Genomic DNA, 19,240 nt, shown 5'->3' with positions numbered 1-19,240 from the left:
CTTAAAAGTGCCAGAGATTTTAACATCCTCAGGGTGACATCCACCAATAGAGGGCCAAGTCTGTAGAAAAATACCCCAACTTCTCATCACTAGTTAGGATAATTCTGAGGAGCACTCTAAGTCATTTCTGAGACTTGGAGGGTCCCCAGCAGATTTGAGCCAATTGCCTTTTTGTCTTGTCAGGATCTGGTGCTATATTTTAAAATAACTTTTCCATTCTAAGATTATATTAAAAATAACATGCTAAGTTCTATTTTTAATGGTTTAATGTCTTTTATGCAAACATTTAGTGTCTATTTTTAAGTGTATGAGAATGATAAGGCACTTCATCGTTTTTGGAAATAGTCAATTATCCCAACACAATTTCTTCAATCTAACCTTTCCCCACTGATTCAAAATATTTCAATGCATTTACTAGCATTTTTTCCATATTTGGATTTGATAATCGAATTTCTTTTCTGGTTCATTTGTTCTAAATTTATTCTGGTACACTATTATCTTAACATTGTAATTTCACAATACTTTTTAAACTTTTAAGTTCAGGAATACATGTGCAGCTTTGTTATATAGGTAAACTGATCCTCTCCCTCCTCCCACCCTCCACCCTCCTGTAGGCCCCAGTGTTGTTCCCCTCTATGTGTCCATCACAATACATTTTCATCTGTCGGGGTAGCTTCCCCAAATTATTGTCCTGAATCGTCAGGGCTAGGTGTTATTGTAAATTGTGGTTACACTAACACAATTTAGAGGAGATCATCAGTTTGTCACAGGTTCTCAAGACATGAAAATCCACCAGCGAGGCTCTATTAGACTCAATGCATCATTTCATGGAAGGACATGAAGATAGAGATCCTTCACAAGAAAATCACTTCTTTCCTTCTTTTCTTCCTTTCTTTTCTTTTCTTTTTCCTTCCTTCCTTCCTTCCTTCCTTCTTTCTTTCTTGACAGAGTCTCACTCTATCGCCCAGGCTTGGTATGCAATGGCGCTACCTCGGCTCACTACAACCTCTGCCACCCAGGTTCAAGCAATTCTCCTGCCTCAGCCTCCCGAGTAGCTGGGATTACAGGCACCTGCCACCACGCCCAGCTACTTTTTGTATTTTTAGTAGAGACGGGGTTTCATCATCTTGGCCAGGCTGGTCTTGAACTACTGATCTCGTGATCCACCCACCTCGGCCTCCCAAAGTGCTAGGATTACAGGCGCGAGCCACCGCGCCTGGCCTTATTTCAAAGTCCTTAAAGGAGGCAGGGGAGTGCTTTCTGGAAGGTTTATATTTATAATATGATTCAGCAGGAGAAACAGATTGCCATGTTTTTACAACTCGAATCCTGTTTTTTCAACTGAAAATAACTGTATTGTCTAGTTATAAAAACAACAAAATGAATGCATGCTGATGAAAAATAAAAGGAACCCCCTTCCCAAATAAACAAACAAAAAGGAAAGTAGTTGAAGTGAAAAAAAAAATTGAATACCACTTCCTGCCTATTTTCCAGACTTCCTAGCCTCTCGCTCCCCACCCCTTCTCCGGGTTCCAATCTGGGACCAAGCCCTACAAGACTGTTAGGGCTTTACTTGCTGGACGTGAAGGGGAGAGAAGTGTGCGTTTAGGGATATAGAAGAGGAAGAAGCGATTTTTTAAAAGCTCCATCAGAAACCAGAGCAAGCCAAATACAAAATACTATGACCCGTTTGGTCATGGGGATCGCTAAATAAAAAAATAGAGGGGTGGGTAGTAGCCTGTGGTAGCGATGGAGAAAGCAGGAATGAAGAGAAAGGTGGCCCCGCCCACAGTCCCGCCCCCACCCTCCTGCCGCACTGCGGGTGTGAATGTTAATTGGAAATCTGAGCTCACAGTGACGTGGCCCTTAGGAGACCCAGAGCCAATGCGTGGATTAGTCCCTCCTCCTGGTTGCAATCTGGTAGTCGTCGCTGGCCGTGCGACGGCTCGCTGTTGCCCTGAAGGCAGGCGAGCCAGCTGCCCAGGAAAGGTGGAAAGTGGTAGAAGCTGACCCCTGAGCCCTGGCAGGTTGGTGGGCGCTGACCGGTGTGGGAGCGGCAGAGGGCAAAGACCAGAGCGGGTCTAGGACTGGATACACACCCTTTAAAGATACACACCCATTTAGTGTGAGAAATGGAGCGGTTGGGGAGAGGATCTCCCGAGGAGGCCGGATTGAGAATGGATACCATTTGAGATCTCCTAGGAGGCCGGCCATCGGGCAATGTCTGATGGAGTCCAGCGGGTGGAGGAGACTGAAAGGAAACAGCCTGCTTCCTGCAGGTCCGCGGGAGGGAGGTGCAGCCGGCAACCAAGGGGTGGGTAGGGCGGACCCTGCCAAGGTTTTAGGCCTGCCTTCTAGGTATCTTTTCTTCACCGTCTACCCATTTAGAGCTGGAAATGATAGGCTGCAGGGGCCGAGGAGAGGAATTGCTGCAGAGGAGGGGAACAGAGATTAGGTCTGGAAAGCAGGTCCCTATTGTGGCAGTTGAGCGGGCGAGCTTCTGACTGAGGGACAGAGGCGAGGAGCGAGAAACTGTTTTTGGTCTCAGCAGGTCGGTCGGTGTAAGCGTGGGCGCTACCTGTAGATCCTGGAGTGAGAATGACAAAGCGCAGAGACCGCAGCAGGTCCTAGTTTGCAGTGCCCACATACCTCTTCACTCATCGTCCATCTTGATGCATAAAATGGTGGGCATGGGAGTGGGGATTGAGTGGAGAGAGGGCCTGATGGATACCTAGATTGAAATTTTTTGTGAATAAACTACGTATTCATTCAGCAAGCTCTTCTAACTCCCCCGCCAGGCAAGTTGCCTGCATTCCAGAAAGGGTAACTAGATGACAGGTAGGAGGAAACAGTAGAGATGGGCGCCTAAAGAAGAGGTTAAAACGTTTTGGAAATAATCATCTTTGATGCCCATTTCTGGAAGGTGGGATAGCCTGTCACAGGGTGGGAAAAGAAGCCGTGAGACAGGATGGAGGAGAAACAGAAGGTGCTAATACTAGGAGAACCCTAAATCAACTCCCATTACCGGTCCTTTGATTAAAAGATCAGTCCTGGTAATTGTCGCATTTGTCTGCAGGTCTTTAAGTGCGTTTGTGCAGCCGATTTCAAGGCTAAGAGAGAAAGACTGCCTCTGATCCCTGAAGGTAGGAGGTTGCCTGGGGCCCTCTGGTGTAGGGGTATCAAGGATCAGAGCAGAATCTGGGTGACTCACAGCCCTTCCTGCCCGAGTTGAGTGCAGGAGAAACTTAGGAGAGTCTTCATAAAATGACAGCCCTGTGTCTGATGAGGGAAGAAGGGAGTAGAGGGGAGAGATCTGGGGCGCTCCTGGAGAGCTTATTAGGATCCCAGGGAGGTGAAGTCTGGTCTCTCTATGATTGTCCCCCTCCGCCAAGTCGTCCTGCATTTTGGCGGTAGGAGTGGCCTGGGGAAGGGATTTTCAGGGAAAATGATGGGCTTTGGGGCAGCGCTGGGTCTGGGGCGCCCCCTACAGGGTTCACAAAGTTTCTCAGTTGGGAAAACCTTTGCCAAACAGAACTCTGAATCCTATCAAGCATTCATTCCCTCTTCTTGCTTTTTATCTTCTAGGAAGAAAAAAAAAAAAAAAAAAAAAAACGGGAAAAAAACTCAACATGGAAAATGTCCCCAAGGAAAACAAAGTTGTGGAGAAGGCCCCAGTGCAGAATGAAGCCCCCGCTTTAGGAGGTGGTGAATACCAGGAGCTTGGAGGAAATGTTAGAGGAGTTTGGGCTCCACCTGCCCAGGGTTTTGGAGAGGATGTGCCCAATAGGCTTGTCGATAACATTGATATGATAGATGGAGATGGAGATGATATGGAACGGTTCATGGAGGAGATGAGAGAGCTAAGGAGGAAAATTAGGGAACTTCAGTTGAGGTACAGTCTGCGCATTCTTATAGGGGACCCCCCTCACCATGGTCATCATGATGAGTTTTGCCTTATGCCTTGAATCTTGAGGTTAATACTCATAAAATCCCTGCTTTCTAAATTCGCATTTTTCCTGGTGTACCTTTAATGTGAACCTTTTGGCATTCTTCTGCAATTTTCTGATTGGAGATTGCATTTTGACCTAGTCTGTGAGTTTTTCTGTCAGAAGAGGACTTTCATCAACTTTCATGGAAAGATGTTTATTGCACACTGTAAAGTTAATAAAGAAATTTAAAAGCAGTCTATAGATAGACTATTTCATTTAGATGTGTATGTATGCACACTATATATTATATATGAAATATATATGAAATATATATATGAAATATATATGAAATATATATATGAAATATATATGAAATATATATATGAAATATATATATGAAATATATATGAAATATATATATGAAATATATATGAAATATATATGAAATATATATATGAAATATATATGTGAAATATATATGAAATATATATGTGAAATATATATGTGAAATATATATGTGAAATATATATGTGAAATATATATGTGAAATATATATGTGAAATATATATATGAAATATATATATGTATATGAATGAATGAAAACCAGAATGTGCTTTTTCTATGTTGTATAGTTACTGGTACTTTTAAATTTCTTTATTTTTTTCTTAGTTATCTGCTTTTTCTCACTTTTCCAAAATGAATACATGTGTTTCCTATGTTTCAGGAAAAAAAAAAGTAAGAAGCAAGGAACTTACCAATCAACTTATATAGGAAATGGGGGCAATTAATAAACACTTGAAACACAGTTTAAAGACATATAAATCTTACATTACCTATGGATCTCTCATTTAGAAACATGTACCTGATAATTACAGATACGTTACATTATAAATGTCTTAGACGGCTGCTGTGGGAATCAAATGAGGTAATGACTGAGCTCTGTGTCCCGCTCTATTTATACATGCAAGGCTCCAGCCCTCCAGGTGCCCTTCATTTTTAGGGAAGATTCCAAGGAGAGTGCCTATCAGCAAGTCCAGTTGATTTCCAGGTGAGTACAGGTTCAAAATCCATTATCTGAAATGCTTGGGACTAGAAGTATTTCAGATTTCTGGGTTGTTTTTTTTTTTCAGTTTTTGAAGTATTTGCATGTACATAATGAGCTATCTTGAGGATGAAACCCAACTCTAAACATGAAATTTATTTAATTTTATATACACCTCAAACACATAGCCTGAAGGTAATTTTATACAATATTTTAAATAATTTTGCGTGTGAAGCAAAGTTTGTGTATATGAAGTCAGGTGTGGAATTTTCCATTTGTAGCATCATGTCATGTTCAAAAAGCCTTGGATTTTGGAGCACTTCGATTTTGGATTTTTGGATTAGGGATGCTCAACTGTAAATGCTTTTCTGTTCATCTGCTACTCTGGCTTTCTTTTCTGCATAATGCCATAACTATTAGGCACATCTTCCTCTTCTCTTGCGTTTTGCTTCCTCCACTGGCTTCTACCACTGCAGATGTACTGGACTCCTAAAGATGACAAAGACCCACCGATTTCTCTGGAACCTTCAGTAATCTGAATCCCCATTTTTCCTTTTCAAAAATGTATAGAGTGTCCCTCCCTGCTTTAGAGTTATACTTAAACCAGGCAGATACTTCACCAACACTGCTTATAAATGCAAACAGCCCTTTATGGTTTTCTCCCACTTCCTTCCTCATCCCCTTCTCCCAGACAAATTTGAGTGACACTCATGATAGTGTGTTCAGAATTGGACTATCTCTTCCATCCTCTGATGAATATAGCTTAGTCTCCTTGACTATCAATTTTCTGTGCAGACACTGCTACAGGTTTCATTCTGCACATACATAGGAGTTGTAGGGATAATTTTATGTTCCCAAGACTGTTCTGGTTCACACCACCCTGACCTCAGGAGTCCCCAGTAGTCTACACTAACTTACACGGATCCAGATACGTTTCCCTCTTCCTTTGCTTTGAGATTTGCTGTGCCAAATAAACCGTAATTACAGATTGATGGGAAATAATGGCAGGAACCGGGGATCTGGTAGGTGAATCCCAATTTTAAAACATTGTTCACAGTCATCACTGTTCCCCACTAAACTGTGCCCTTCTCACAGTAAATATTTTGTCTGATTTATACTGGTACCCTTAGTGTTTAGTACAGGGCCTGATAAGTTGTAGGGCACAACAGTTAATTATAGCTGAGTTGAATCCTGCAATCTGGACCCAGGGTTGCTTCTGATTATTTATGGGCAAGTGCTTCTTTTCCCTACAGACTGTAGCTTGCAATTAAAAAGGAACACAGCAGAAGAAACATTGTACGCCAATTTCCAAAAAAAATGCACTTATCATAACATTATATATGTCAGTGTTTATCAGCATGTGCTATATAGACCAGATGCATCAAAATTGCCTGAAAAACTGGCTAAAAATTCAGAAAAAAATGTGTTTCAGTCCATACTCACTGTACCCTAGTTAATCAGACATCTCTGGACTTACATAAATTAAAGTGGAGGCCCCAGCTTTAGTCAATCTCAGACACCCCTCTCCCCACCTTATATTTTATAGAAATGGGTGGTTGGTTGATTGGTAGATCTGAGACCTGTGAAAACACTACATAGAATTTAATTAATCTATATACATCAGGCATTATTTCCCCATCAGACGGTGCCCTTCTTAAAGAGACAACTACTTTTATTTTTTAATGCTATTGTCTTTAGTGCATACGTTCTCAATCCTTGCTTCAGATTTGAAATACCTGAGGATACTTTAAAGTGGAGCTCAGTACCCAATTCCAACCAGCTGAGTCAGACTCATTAAAAGTGAGACCAACAGATCCTTAGTGTGAAAGATCCCGTGGTGATTCTGATGTAGAGTAGAGTTGAGAAGTGAGTGAAAGTTGTGGCTAAAATATCTTTGGCTTATTTTCTCTGTACTATCCCTGATTGTGTTACCCTAAGCAGGTTAATTTGTTTATGTAGAATTTATATCTTGTGAAAGAAATACCCTAGGGGAGGAATTATACCCCCAAATCACAAAAACATCCTTTTAAGAAAATATTTGCCAGTGTTCGTCCAGCTTTGCTAGCCTATCAAATACTTCAGAATTCCACTTGGAGCTTGTTTAAAATACATAATTCTGGCACCATCCAAAATCCACTCTTTGGCAATGGTGCTCAGGTAGCTACATTGTTAACAATCTTTAGGTGATTCTGATGCACATTAGAGTTTGTGGACCACTTGTGCATACATTTTATCCAGATTATGTTAAAAAACAAACCAATAAAATAACTAAAATAAAATATAAATGTTTGCCCAAATTCAGGGAAAGGAGCAGCAAGGAGAAGATGTATATGGGCACAAAAAATAATTTAAAAAACTAAAATAAAAATTTTAAAACATTAAATCATAAAGGGAAAGATTGACATTCACCATGTAAAAAATATTAAATCTTCTGCAAAGTAAAGCAAGACTGTAAATAAAGTTCAAGGAACTTCAAGGAATTTCAGTTAGAAAGGAATATGTTCACTAAATCAGTTATACCATGGTGACTATAGTTAATAACATAATATTGTCTACTTGAAATTGCTAGGAGAGTAGACTTTAAGTGTTCTCACCACAAAAATTGATTAGTATGTGAGTTAATGCATGTGTTATATTGCTTAATTCAGTACTTCCACAATGTATAAATGTATCAAAACATCATTTTGTGCACCATAAATATATACAATTTTTACTTCTCAACTAAAAACGTAAATTAAAATAGAAGATGAGACGAAGAGCAAAGGCAGCCATCAGCAAGCCAAAAAGAAAGGCCTCAGGAGAAACCAAGCCTGCTGACACCATGATCTTGAACTTCCAGCCTCCAGAGCTGTGAAAAATAAACTTCTACTATTTAAACCACCCAGTCTGTGGCATTTTGTTATAGCAGTGCTAGTAGACTGATAGAAAATATAACACATATTGGTGGTTATCAAGGACTAGGGGAGACAGTAACGATCAAAAACTGCTTTGTGGGTGAGGGGTTTTACTTTGGGGTGATGGAAATGGTTTGGAACTAGATAGAGGTGGTAGTTGCACAACACTGTGAATGTGGTAAATGTCATTGCATTGTTCACTTTAAAATAGTTAAGTTTTTAGATATTTTTAATTGTGGAAAAATATACATAATATAAAGTTTACACCTTAGCCATTTGTAAATGTACAATTTATTGGTATTAAGTACATTCATTCTGTTTTAGAATCATCACCGGCATTCATCTCCAGAAATTTTGTGTCATTACAAACTGAAACCCTGTACTCATAAACAATAACTTCCTAGTCCCCATTTTCCTCTCCCTGTGTCCCCTGGTAACCACTGTTCTACTTTCTGTCTATATGAATTTGACTTTTCTAGGTATCTCATATAAATGGAATCATACAGTATGTGCCCTTTGATGTCCAGCTTCTTTCACCTAGTATAATGTTTTTAAGGTTCACTAATTTTTTAGCATGTAGCAGAATTTTATTCCTTTCTAAAGCTGACTAATATTCTTTTGTATGTACATATAACATATTGTTTATCTATTCATCTCTTGATGTACACTTGACTTACTTCCACCTTTAGCTACTGTTGATAATACTGCTAGGAACACGGGTGTATAAATACCTGTTCCAGAGCCTGCTTTCTATTATTTTTGGCATATACCCAGAAATGAAATATAGTGATTTTATGTTAATTTTTTGAAGAAAGGCCATAATGTTTTCCCTGGTGGCTGTATAATTTTACATTCCCACCAGCAGTGTGTGAGGGTTCTAATTTCTCCACACCCTACTTGCCTTAGTCCATTTTGTGTTGCTAAAACAGAATACCTGAGGATGGGTAATTTATAAAGAAAAGAGGTTTATTTAGCTCGTGGTTCTGTGGGCTGGGAAATATAAGAAGCATGGCACCCACATCTGCTCTTCCTCTATTGCAAGCCATGAATTAGATCAAAACATTGCAGAGAAGTTCAAAGGGAAAGCAGAGATGTGCAAAGAGATAAAACACAAGGGGTGTCCTGGCTTTACAACAACCCACTTTCCAGGGAACTAACCCATTCCAGTGATAACTAATCCAGTCTCATCAGAGTGTAAACTCACTAACTACCTCCAGAGCAGCACCAAGCCATTCATGAGTGATCCATCCCCATGATCCAGACATCTACCATTAGGCCTCATGTCCCAACACCACCACAATGGGGATGAAATATCAACATATATTTTGGTGGGAACAAACTTAGACCGTAGCACTCACCAACGCTTATTTTTTTTTGATAACAATGATCCTAATGGGCATGAAGTGGTATCTCACTGGGTTTCTGATTTACATTTCCTTAATGATTAGTGATGTTGGGCATCTTTTCATGTGCTTATTGGCCACTTGTATATCTTTGGAGAAATGTTGATTCAATTTATTTCCCCATTCTTAAATTGGGTTCTATGTGGTTTTTTGTTGTGGTCACTGACTTATGAAAGTTTTAAAATATGTTCTGGATTTTAATCCCTCTTCAGATATAGACCTGCAAATATTTCCTTTTGTCCTGTAAGTTGCATTTTCATTTTCTTGACACTGTCCTGTGATGCACAAAAGTGTTAAATATTGATCAATTTCTGTTTTTTGTTGCCTATACTTTGTGTGTCATATTGAAGAAGCAACAGCCAAGACCAATGTCATCAAGCTTTCTCCTATTTTTCTCTAAGGTTTTCATAGTTTTAGATTTTACATTAAGGTCTTTGATCAACTTTTAGTTAATTTTTATAAATGATATGAGATAATAGTACAACTTCATTCTTTTGCATGAGAATATCCAACTTTTCCAGTACCATTTGTGGAAAAGACTACCTTTTCTCCATTGAGCAGAAAACAACTGTAATGAAAAACTTGTTAGAGCAGCTCAATAATGGGTTTGAAGTGAACGAAGAAAGAATCAGTGAGCTTGAGGATAGGTAAATGAAGATTATGAGTATAAGGAACAAAAAAACAAAGAAAAATGGAGAAAAATATAGAGATATTAGAGAACCATGGTACACCATCAAGCATACAAGCATAGGCATGAAGGGAATTCCATAAAGAGGGGAAAAAGAAAAGTTTCAGGAAAATGTATTTGAAGAAATAATGACAAAATACTTTTTGAACTTGATGGAAAACATGAATCTACAGCTGACTTTTTATCAGAAATCATGGAGGCCAGAAGACAGTAAGATGACATTTTCAGAAAGTTGAAGGAAAAAGACTTAACTAACACTTCTTAGTCTGGAAACTCTCCTTAAAACTTCAAGGATAAATTAAGACACTCTCAAATAACAAACAGTGAGTAATTTTTAACCAGCAGCACTGTCCTACAATAAATACCAATGAGTCCTTCATGCTGAAATTAGAAAACACTAGATGGTAACATGAATCCACATGAAGAAATAAAGAACACTAGTAAGGTAACTAAATAGGTAAATATAAAAGACAGTGTGGTAGACAGAATAGTGGGTTTCCAAAAGTTATGCAGGTCCAAACCCCTGGAACCTGTGAATGTTACCTTTTATGCCAAAAAGAGACTTTGAAGATGTTATTATGTATCTTGAGATGTTATTAAGTGTCTTAATTGTCCTGAATTATCTAGGTGGGCCCTAAATGCAATCACAAGTGTTCTTATAAGGAGACACAGGGAAATTTGACACAAAGGAGAAAGAAAGGTATGTGATGATGGAAGCAGAGAGACATTTGAAGATATTATGCTGCTGGCTTTTAAGATGAATGAAGGGGACGTAAGCCAAGGAATACAAGAAATTCAGCTCCAGAAGTTGAAAAAAATAAGGCAGTGGATATCTGCTGACTCTGGTTAAAACCCCATGAAGGCATTTTAATTTCTTACTTCTAGCATTGTAAAAGAATAAGTTTTTCCTATTTTAAGCTACTAAGTTTGTGGTAATTGTTACAGCAACAATAGGAAATAAATACAAATAGTTATAAACGTATATTTGTCTGTAACTCATTTCCCTCTTATTAGATTAGAAAGAAAACTTGATGAAACAATAATTACAAAACAGATATAATGGCTAAGATGTAATTTCTATGACACTCTTCCTAAATCACAAAGGAGGAAAGAGGAAATGGAGATAAAGTTTTTCATCCCATTAAAATTAAGTCAGAATTGATACAAATTCACTTGTTTTAAATTAATATACTAATTTTAATCCCTAGGCCAACTACACTAAGAAAATTATTCAAAAAGTTTGTACAAGAAAAAGGAGAATTAAAATGGTAGGCCAAAAAATATCCTTTTAAAAGTAATTCAATAGTGGCGAAATAGAGGAACAAAAATACACAACAAATGGAAAACAAATAGCAAAACGGCAGATGTAAAATTACCTTATCATTATTGCATTAAATATAAGTTGATTAAACACTTCAGTCAAAAGGCAGAAAGTAGCAGAATGGGTAAAAAAAAAGCATGATCCAACTATACACTATCTAAAAGAGAATATATTTAAATAAGCAAATAAAATTAATGTGAAAGGACGGAAAATATATGCTATGCAAAGAATAACCAAAAGAGTCAGATGAAAAAGACATTAAGACAAAAAATGTTATTGTAGAATAAAAACGTGTTATATAACAAGTCCTATCCATCAGGACTACACAAAAATTATAAACATATATGAACATAAAACAGATTTCCAAAATACATAAAGCAAAAACTTACAGAATAGAAGGAAAAAATTAGAAGAAAATAAAGACAATTTAACAATAGTAATTGGAGACTTCAAAACCACACATTCAAAAATAAATGAAACAAATAAGAATATCAACAAGGAAAAAGAAGACTTAAACAAAACTACAAAACCAACTGGAATAACAGACTTGTATAGAACACTCCAAACAGCATAAGCATACACATTCTTGTCAAGCACCCATGGACCATTTTCCTGGAAAGACTACATAATAAACAATAAAATCCTATATACACTTAAAAGTATAGAAATTATAAAAATAATATTCCATGATCATAATGGAATTAAATTTGTAATCAACAACATAAAGAAATTCAAAAACCCTGCAAATATGTGGAAATTAAACAATATACTTCAATTCAACCTGAAATATCATGAGAGAAATTGGAAAATACTTTTAAAAACAACAAAAAAAACCAGAACACATCAAAAGTTATGGAATATAGTTAAGCAGCATTTAGATGGAAACGTGTAACTGTAAATGTTTACTTTGAAAAGATAAAAATCCCATATCAGTAAACTTTCATCTTAAAAAGCTACAGAAAGAAGAGCAACTTAAATCAAAGAAATCAGAAGGAAGGGAATAGTAACCACTAGAGTGGAAATAAATGAATTACAGAATAGAACATCAACGAAACTAAAAGTTTGTTCTTTGAAAATATATATAAAAACAACCTGACAAAACTTTAGCTACACTCACCAATAAAAAAATGAAGACTGAAACTATCAAAATCAGGAATAAAAAAGGCATCATCATTAGCAACTCTACAGATATATAAAAAAAGATTATAAGATAATACTATTAACAACGCATGACAATAAAATGAGACAAGGTAGATGAACAGGACGAATTCCAAAAAAGACACAACCTACCCAATTGACTTAAAAATAAATAGAAACACAAGTAACATCATTAAAAATGGTAGTGTATGGAACTCTGGAACTCCATAATGAGCAATTAGTGAGCTGGCAAAAACTGTCATCAGCTTTCTCAGAACTCTGGAATCCAGTCAAAAAATTATAACAATGAGAGGAAAATTTGGTGAAGAATAAAAGCTGCTAATTTGTTGTAAGAAAGAAATTTTCAATTGCCTATCTACCATTCTCTGTGCCCCAGATTGGCAGTGATCTGTTGATGATAGCCCACTATCCTGGTTTAGATAGCTAGTACCAGTGGTAGGAATTCGGACCGTATTCTCATAGACGTGTGGTATGGCTATCAGCCTGCCTGGCAGCACTTTCATCACTGAGGCTTCTTTCATCACACCAGACTGGGAGGACTCCCAGGGCTTGGGCTGCATTGGCTCTCCAGTTGGCTTTTGCCAGAAGCATTTAAAATCACAGTTATTGGCCAAAGAAGTCTGGAGCAAAGGACAACACTCAGAACAAGCAATGAACAGACCGAGAAGCCTGAGAAGGAAGAGTTTGGGAAACAAGATATGTGGAAGAACAAGCATTTAAAAAAACGTTTTATATATACTGGAAAATCAAGAAGGCCATGTGTATGCCAAGGGTGGGACACATACTCAGAAAAGACTAGAGAAAATGCAAGCATTCAACTTCATTGAATTTGAGCTTCAGGCTCTGCATAAGAAAAATGTAAAGCATTAAAAAAGTACTCCAACTCAGAGTTCATCTGCAAAGACTGGGAAAGTTTTTTTTTTTTTTTTTTTGAGATGGAGCCTCACTCTCTAGCCCAAGCTGGAGTACAGTGGCACGATATCGGCTCACTGCAACCTTCACCTCTGGGGCTCAAGTGATTCTCCTGTCTCAGCCTCCCAAGTAGCTGGGACTAGAGGCGTGTGCCACCACACCTGGTTAATTTTTTTGTATTTTTAGTAGAGACGGGGTTTCACCATGTTGCCCTGGGTGGTCTTGAACTCCTGAGCCCAGGTGATCCACCTGCCTCGGCCTCCCCAGCTGCTGGGATTACAGGTGTGAGCCACTGCACAAGGCCAGGAAAGTATTTTTTTATTTATTGTTTTTCTTTTGTTGGCTTTAGATACTTAGAGTAACGGCATTCAAACACCAGCTGATTAATAAGCTAATAAAACACAGACTTTAGTGGCTACACATGACAAAGAATACATAATTTGCTAAAATAGTTTAAAAAGTCACTAAATAAGTAAACAATAACCCACAAGAGAGTAACAACAAAACCCAAGGAAGAGGGAGAATCTAATTTCCAGAGTCAACATATTAGAATCAAAATATACAGATTTCAACAAAACTTTGTGAGGCATATAAGGAAATAATAAAACATAGCCCATACACAGGAAAGAAATAATTAGATACTATCATGAAGAAGCCCATGTATTAGAATAACTAGAAAATATTTTTAATCAACTGTCTTATATATGCTCGAAAAACTAAAGGAAATCATAAACAAAGGACTAAAGAAAAAGAGAAGAATGTCTCAGCAAATACACAATATCAGTAAAGATGTAAAAATACAAAGAGATGTAGAAATTATAAAATAAATAGAAATTCTGTATTTGAAAAGTACAATAACTAAAAGTCACTAGAGGGGTACAACAGTAGGTTTGAGCAGGCAAAAGAATCAGTGAACTTAAAATAGGTCAATTGAGATTATTCAGTCCGAGGAGCAGAAAAATAAAAGTAATGTGAAAAATGAACAGAGTACACTTATGCATGATGGGGGTTCAACAAGAAGAGAAATAGAATAGGGAAGAAAGAATTTTCAAAAGAAAAATGACTGCAAATTACTCAAACTTGAGGAAAGACACCAATCTATGTATCCAAGAAGTTCAATACACTCCAAACAGGATAATCTGAAAGAGATCCAAACAAAAACATGTTATAAACATCTTGTCAAAACCCAAATATATGACACTACACTGTAGTGAGAAGAATATTAGCAATTTTCTAGTTCTTTGGGTTCAGTGGTGGTTTCACAAATGTGAAAGAGAAAAACAATGGAAGGAAAGTAAACAGTTATTAGCAATTTTCTAGTTCTTTGGGTTTAGTGGTGGTTTCACAAATGTGAAAGAGAAAAACAATGGAATGAAAGTAAACAGTGGGGGGAAAGAGGGGAAAGCAGGGGAGGGAGCAGTGGTCAGTGAGAAGAGCATGTTGTGAACCAAGGGTTATGATGAATTTGTGGATCTACAGTTCATATTAAAAACGTTTGAATGCTTTCTTTCCTAGCTGTCTGACATTCTCTTTCTATGAAAACTGGTCAACTGTTCGAAGGTAACTTTCAAGTGTGGAGAAAGGCCAATGGAGATTATAAGAAGGAAGTTGGTAAATCAATCTGGGGTACATGGGCTTTTGAAATCAATTTGTGGTACAGGGTTTTTACGTACCGTGTCCCTCAGGGATACTCAGGCGGTGATGTCCAATAAACAGTTGGCAAAGCTGATATGAGACACGGAGAAGGGAACAGCCTGGAGATGTAGATCTGGGGGTCATCGGTGTTTACTGGAAATGAATGAGATCACACAGGGAGAGACAACTTGAGGACTGAGGAGAGAGGAGGCCCAGGACACAACCCCAGGAACACTGCCACTCAAGGTATTGAAAGCGGGCTGTGGAGTTCTGGGGCTAAGCGCTCTTGGCAAAGTCGGGTACCCTCTCTGATCAGCTGTCACACCTGGCGATAATGGGCATTAGAGAGAGATACCTTGCGAGGATGCTGTGAGCTGCGCCAGGTAAAGCACCTGGGATCAGAAAGCCACCCCTCCTCCTCTTCTTCTTGATGACCCCCATTCCTTTGTTACACACACCCTCTCCCACCTTCAGCAACCTCCCGGTCCCTCGGGGATGGATGGTGAGGTGGGCGGGAAGGGGGTGGTCGTGGCCTAGCTCCCGTGACGCGGTGCTCACGTGAGTGACCAGGCGCCTACGTGGGCACCAGCCCCCGCGCCCGCCCGCCCGCCCTGCGGTCCGGTCCAGGCGCCCGCGCAGAATCAGCTGTCTGAGCTGCCCAGGCGGCGGGGGAGCAGCAAGCGGGCTTCCGCGAGCCGGAGGAGGCACAGGCCTGTCCTGGGTACCCGCAGGTCAGTGTGAAGGCGTGCGATGCCGGCGGACCCTGGGACAGGGGTGGAGGGGGCTGGCAATAGGATTGGGGAGGGGGCGGAGAAGGGATCCGGTAGATTGGGGAGGCGGGGGATGCGGAGCGGGCCGGTGCGGGGGCAGGGGAGGGAGCACCCCGAAGAGAACCTGGCCCGCCTTCTCGACGCCCCTTGCACTGAGCCCTCCATCCATTTTAGTGCTGGAAATGGGGGGGTGGGGGTAGCGACCCTGCAGTGCGACTGTGAAACATAGACTTATTCTGGAAATAACCCCCTCTCACAATCCGCTCCCATGGAAACATCTGACCTCCGCAAAAACGGGGTGGCGCCGAGACAGGTTGCCTCCGGGAGAAGGGCACAAAGAGACAAACGCAGTTTGGAAAGCATCCTGGTTTGGTGCCCGAGGCCTGGAAAGAAATGGCGGCTGGGGTGCGGGGGAGGTAGGGGAGGAAAACATTGGGTGAGCAGGGCCTGGACTCAGAAAAGGAAACGGAGTTCCTGTGAGCCCGAGGAGCACGCAGCCCCTACCCCTGTCTCCTGTCTGTCCGCAGGTCTGCGCGTCTGTTGTTCCCAGCGCTCTTGGAGGCCTGCAAAGGAAGATCAACCTGTCCAGAATCCCCGCAGGTCTGTGAAAGCAGGGGGCTGCATGGACAGGGGCCCACAAGGGTTGAGAGTGTGGAGGGCCTGGCCAAGGCCAAATTGGGACCCCTGCACATACCCCCACCCACGTGAACACACACCTTACCAGGCTGAATCAGTTCAGAGAAGGTGGCAGGGTCTGCCAGGGTATGGCTGGCTCACGTGTGTGGGAGGAGTGGTGGGCTACGTGGTGGGCAAAAGGCCCTCTTGGAGGCCCGGCCAGCTTAGGGGAACCCTCACCAGGAGATGCAATTACTATCCAGACCTGCATTCCACCCCAGGCCCTCAGTCTCCCATGTCTCCTCTTTGTCTCCTCTTCCCTCCACTGTCATCCCCCAGGACAGGAAAAAGAGAAATCTCGACATGGAAAAACCCTACAATAAAAATGAAGGAAACCTGGAAAACGAGGGAAAGCCAGAAGATGAAATAGAGCCTGATGATGAAGGAAAGTCAGACGAGGAAGAAAAGCCAGACGCGGAGGGGAAGACAGAATGCGAGGGAAAGCGAAAGGATAAGGGAGAGCCAGGTGATGAGGGACAACTGGAAGATGAGGGAAGCCAGGAAAAGCAGGGCAGGTCCGAAGGTGAGGGCAAGCCACAAGGCGAGGGCAAGCCAGCCTCCCAGGCAAAGCCAGAGAGCCAGCCACGGGCCGCCGAAAAGCGCCCGGCTGGAGATTATGTGCCCCGGAAAGCAAAAAGAAAAACAGACAGGGGGACCGACGATTCCCCCAAGGACACTCAGGAGGACTTACAGGAAAGGCATCTGAGCAGTGAGGAGATGATGAGAGAATGTGGAGATGTGTCAAGGGCTCAGGAGGAGCTAAGGAAAAAACAGAAAATGGGTGGTTTTCATTGGATGCAAAGAGATGTACAGGATCCATTCGCCCCCAGGGGACAACGGGGTGTCAGGGGAGTGAGGGGTGGAGGTAGGGGCCAAAGAGGCTTACACGATATCCCATACCTTTAATGCCTTTGGCCTTCCATTCTGACTTCTCTGATGAGATTATTGTCAACCCTGCTTTCCCTGGTAGATATTTGCCAGGCCCAATGCTTTAACCTTAAGCTGATATTTTTGCTTTAGATGTCAATCTCGTTACCAGCAGCCTTTTGACCCAACTACAGCGCTCTATATTTTAGTAGAGAATTTTCACCCATGTGCATGGAAAAGATGTTCATGACACATTGTAAAAAATGAATAAATAAAGAACAGTTTGCAGAACCGCATATACAGTATCAGCCAATTTTTATAAAAATGTAAATGTTTGTATAATACATCTCTGCGCAAAGAAAACTCTGAAAGCATGTACACTAAAAAGCAGGCAATGGTTATTCCTGAAGGGTAGCCAAGAATAGGTCTCACCTGTATTCAAAAATGAGTCCTACCACCTCTTGTATGTACCTCCATGACATTCCTCTGCTGCTGTGCACATCCTTATGTCTTCCCTAGGTCTAGCCAGGTCAGTGGGCACTGTTGCTGGGTCCTCTATCATGTTCCTGGGTCCTCTAACATGAGTGCTGGGTCTGCATACTCAGACTCATACTAAAATATAATACTAAATATTTGTCATGCTAAAAAATGAATAAAAGCTGAAAACAATACATACTAAGAAATTGAACTGTTCAGTGAGCTTACGAAGGCAATAAAGACACTTAGAATTCCTGTTATCAGAACATAAGATGACAGGTAAAATTCATATTATCTCTGGGACTAAAAGCTAAAGGAATCAACCTGGAAATTCTAACAGATCTATTGCTGTAAGAGTCAATCTTGTCATTTGTAAAATAAGGATAATACTTGCCTCACAGGACTGCGTGGTGGATCAGATGAGATATTAAGTATGTGAGCTGTGTTGTGACCTGGTCCCCACCAGGCACTCAGGGGAGGAATGGCTCCTAAACTATTCCCATACAGTGGCAGGAAAGTCGATGGAATCAGACACACGGAGGAGGGATGAGGGAGTTCTCACCATGTCTAGGAGTATTTTCAGGCAGCTAAGAAGTAGACGCCACTCTCTCCTGGATACTGCCATATCTGCTGGGCACTATGCCCTTTTTCCTGGGTCCTGCACCCTTTACTGATAGAGGATTTATGGTGTCAAAGCCCTGTCATTTTCTCTGGAGTCACTGGTGAGCAATGTCCACCAACCCATGACCCCCGTAGAAGTGGATAAAGCCCTCTCTCCACTTTATAGTTACAGTAACCAGGTACACATGGATATCACCTTGGTGCTGCTTGGGCCTCTCATTAATATCTTCCAAATTCTTTTTTGCCAAAATGATCATTTATGTGTATTCCTTATTTGTTTGTTTTGCATACATAAATATTGTCCTCACAAAACTCAGATATTGCAGGCTAGGCCAGGAAAAAATACCTGCATGATAGTGGTTGTGCTGTTCTTGTGGGTTAATATCTTGTCTGCAGATGCTCTTTTCTCTGCTGAGTTCACTCTCAGGAAACTTGTCAGGTAACACTTTAGCAGGTCAGCACACCCATCAGTACATTTCAGTTTTAAATCCTTTGTAATGAACGTGTTGTGGTCCATGAACAAGCTGCATAGTCATCACCTGGGGAACTAATTAGAAATGCAGAATTTCAGGTCTTGCCTCAGACCTAATGAGTTAGCATCTTCATTTTAACAAGATCCCAAGAAGATTCCTATGCACATTGAAGTTTGAGAAACACCTAGAAAGAGCCCCTTCAGGCTCCCCACTGCCAACTTTACATAAAATATGTGCCTAAAAATATAAATATATGTGCTATATAAGACTCACATCACAGATTATTAAACAAGCCCATGTTTTTCAAAATGAAGTTGTCCTTCCCCCATGAAAAGTAGATCTTGAAATCAATTCAATGGGTCAAGATAGGTAATT

The 19,240-nt window shown here is 40.4% G+C and overlaps 2 protein-coding genes and 1 long non-coding RNA gene across 4 annotated transcripts; 2 read left to right on the top strand and 1 right to left on the bottom strand.

Moving 5' to 3' along the window:
* Positions 1 to 1,888: 1,888 nt before the first annotated feature.
* On the top strand, positions 1,889 to 4,213 carry BEX5 (brain expressed X-linked 5). 2 transcript variants are annotated; one of them, XM_054471735.2, is made up of 3 exons: positions 1,889 to 2,027; positions 3,077 to 3,143; positions 3,586 to 4,213. In XM_054471735.2, the coding sequence occupies exon 3, from the start codon at positions 3,630 to 3,632 to the stop codon at positions 3,963 to 3,965; it is 336 nt and encodes a 111-aa protein (XP_054327710.1). In that variant the 5' UTR covers positions 1,889 to 2,027; positions 3,077 to 3,143; positions 3,586 to 3,629; the 3' UTR covers positions 3,966 to 4,213. The 2 variants fall into 2 exon arrangements, with proteins under 2 accessions (XP_054327710.1, XP_054327711.1); XM_054471736.2 differs by lacking the exon at positions 1,889 to 2,027 and adding an exon at positions 2,125 to 2,279.
* Positions 4,214 to 13,648: 9,435 nt separating this feature from the next.
* LOC129025184 (uncharacterized) lies at positions 13,649 to 15,537 on the bottom strand. The gene is made up of 3 exons (XR_008497187.2): positions 15,338 to 15,537; positions 15,021 to 15,135; positions 13,649 to 14,486 (listed from the first exon to the last, which is right to left on the bottom strand). It is a non-coding gene; the product is annotated as an uncharacterized LOC129025184 (long non-coding RNA).
* A 22-nt stretch (positions 15,538 to 15,559) lies between these two features.
* TCEAL6 (transcription elongation factor A like 6) lies at positions 15,560 to 17,415 on the top strand. The gene is given in 4 exon segments (XM_054472804.2): positions 15,560 to 15,713; positions 16,280 to 16,352; positions 16,707 to 17,252; positions 17,254 to 17,415. Coding segments are annotated over 2 exon segments (552 nt in total). The 5' UTR covers positions 15,560 to 15,713; positions 16,280 to 16,352; positions 16,707 to 16,730; the 3' UTR covers positions 17,284 to 17,415.
* Positions 17,416 to 19,240: the final 1,825 nt, after the last annotated feature.

This window comes from Pongo pygmaeus, chromosome X, assembly GCF_028885625.2.
Source record: "Pongo pygmaeus isolate AG05252 chromosome X, NHGRI_mPonPyg2-v2.0_pri, whole genome shotgun sequence".
In the NCBI taxonomy this organism is placed as follows: Eukaryota; Metazoa; Chordata; class Mammalia; order Primates; family Hominidae; genus Pongo; species Pongo pygmaeus.
Note: the sequence above shows the minus strand (reverse complement) of the source record. Positions and strands in the feature narration are given on the sequence as shown.

What these genes read in the sequence shown, in the direction of transcription:
- BEX5 (XM_054471735.2), top strand. Translation starts at nt 3,630, where the DNA reads ATGGAAAATGTCCCCAAGGAAAACAAAGTTGTGGAGAAGGCCCCAGTG.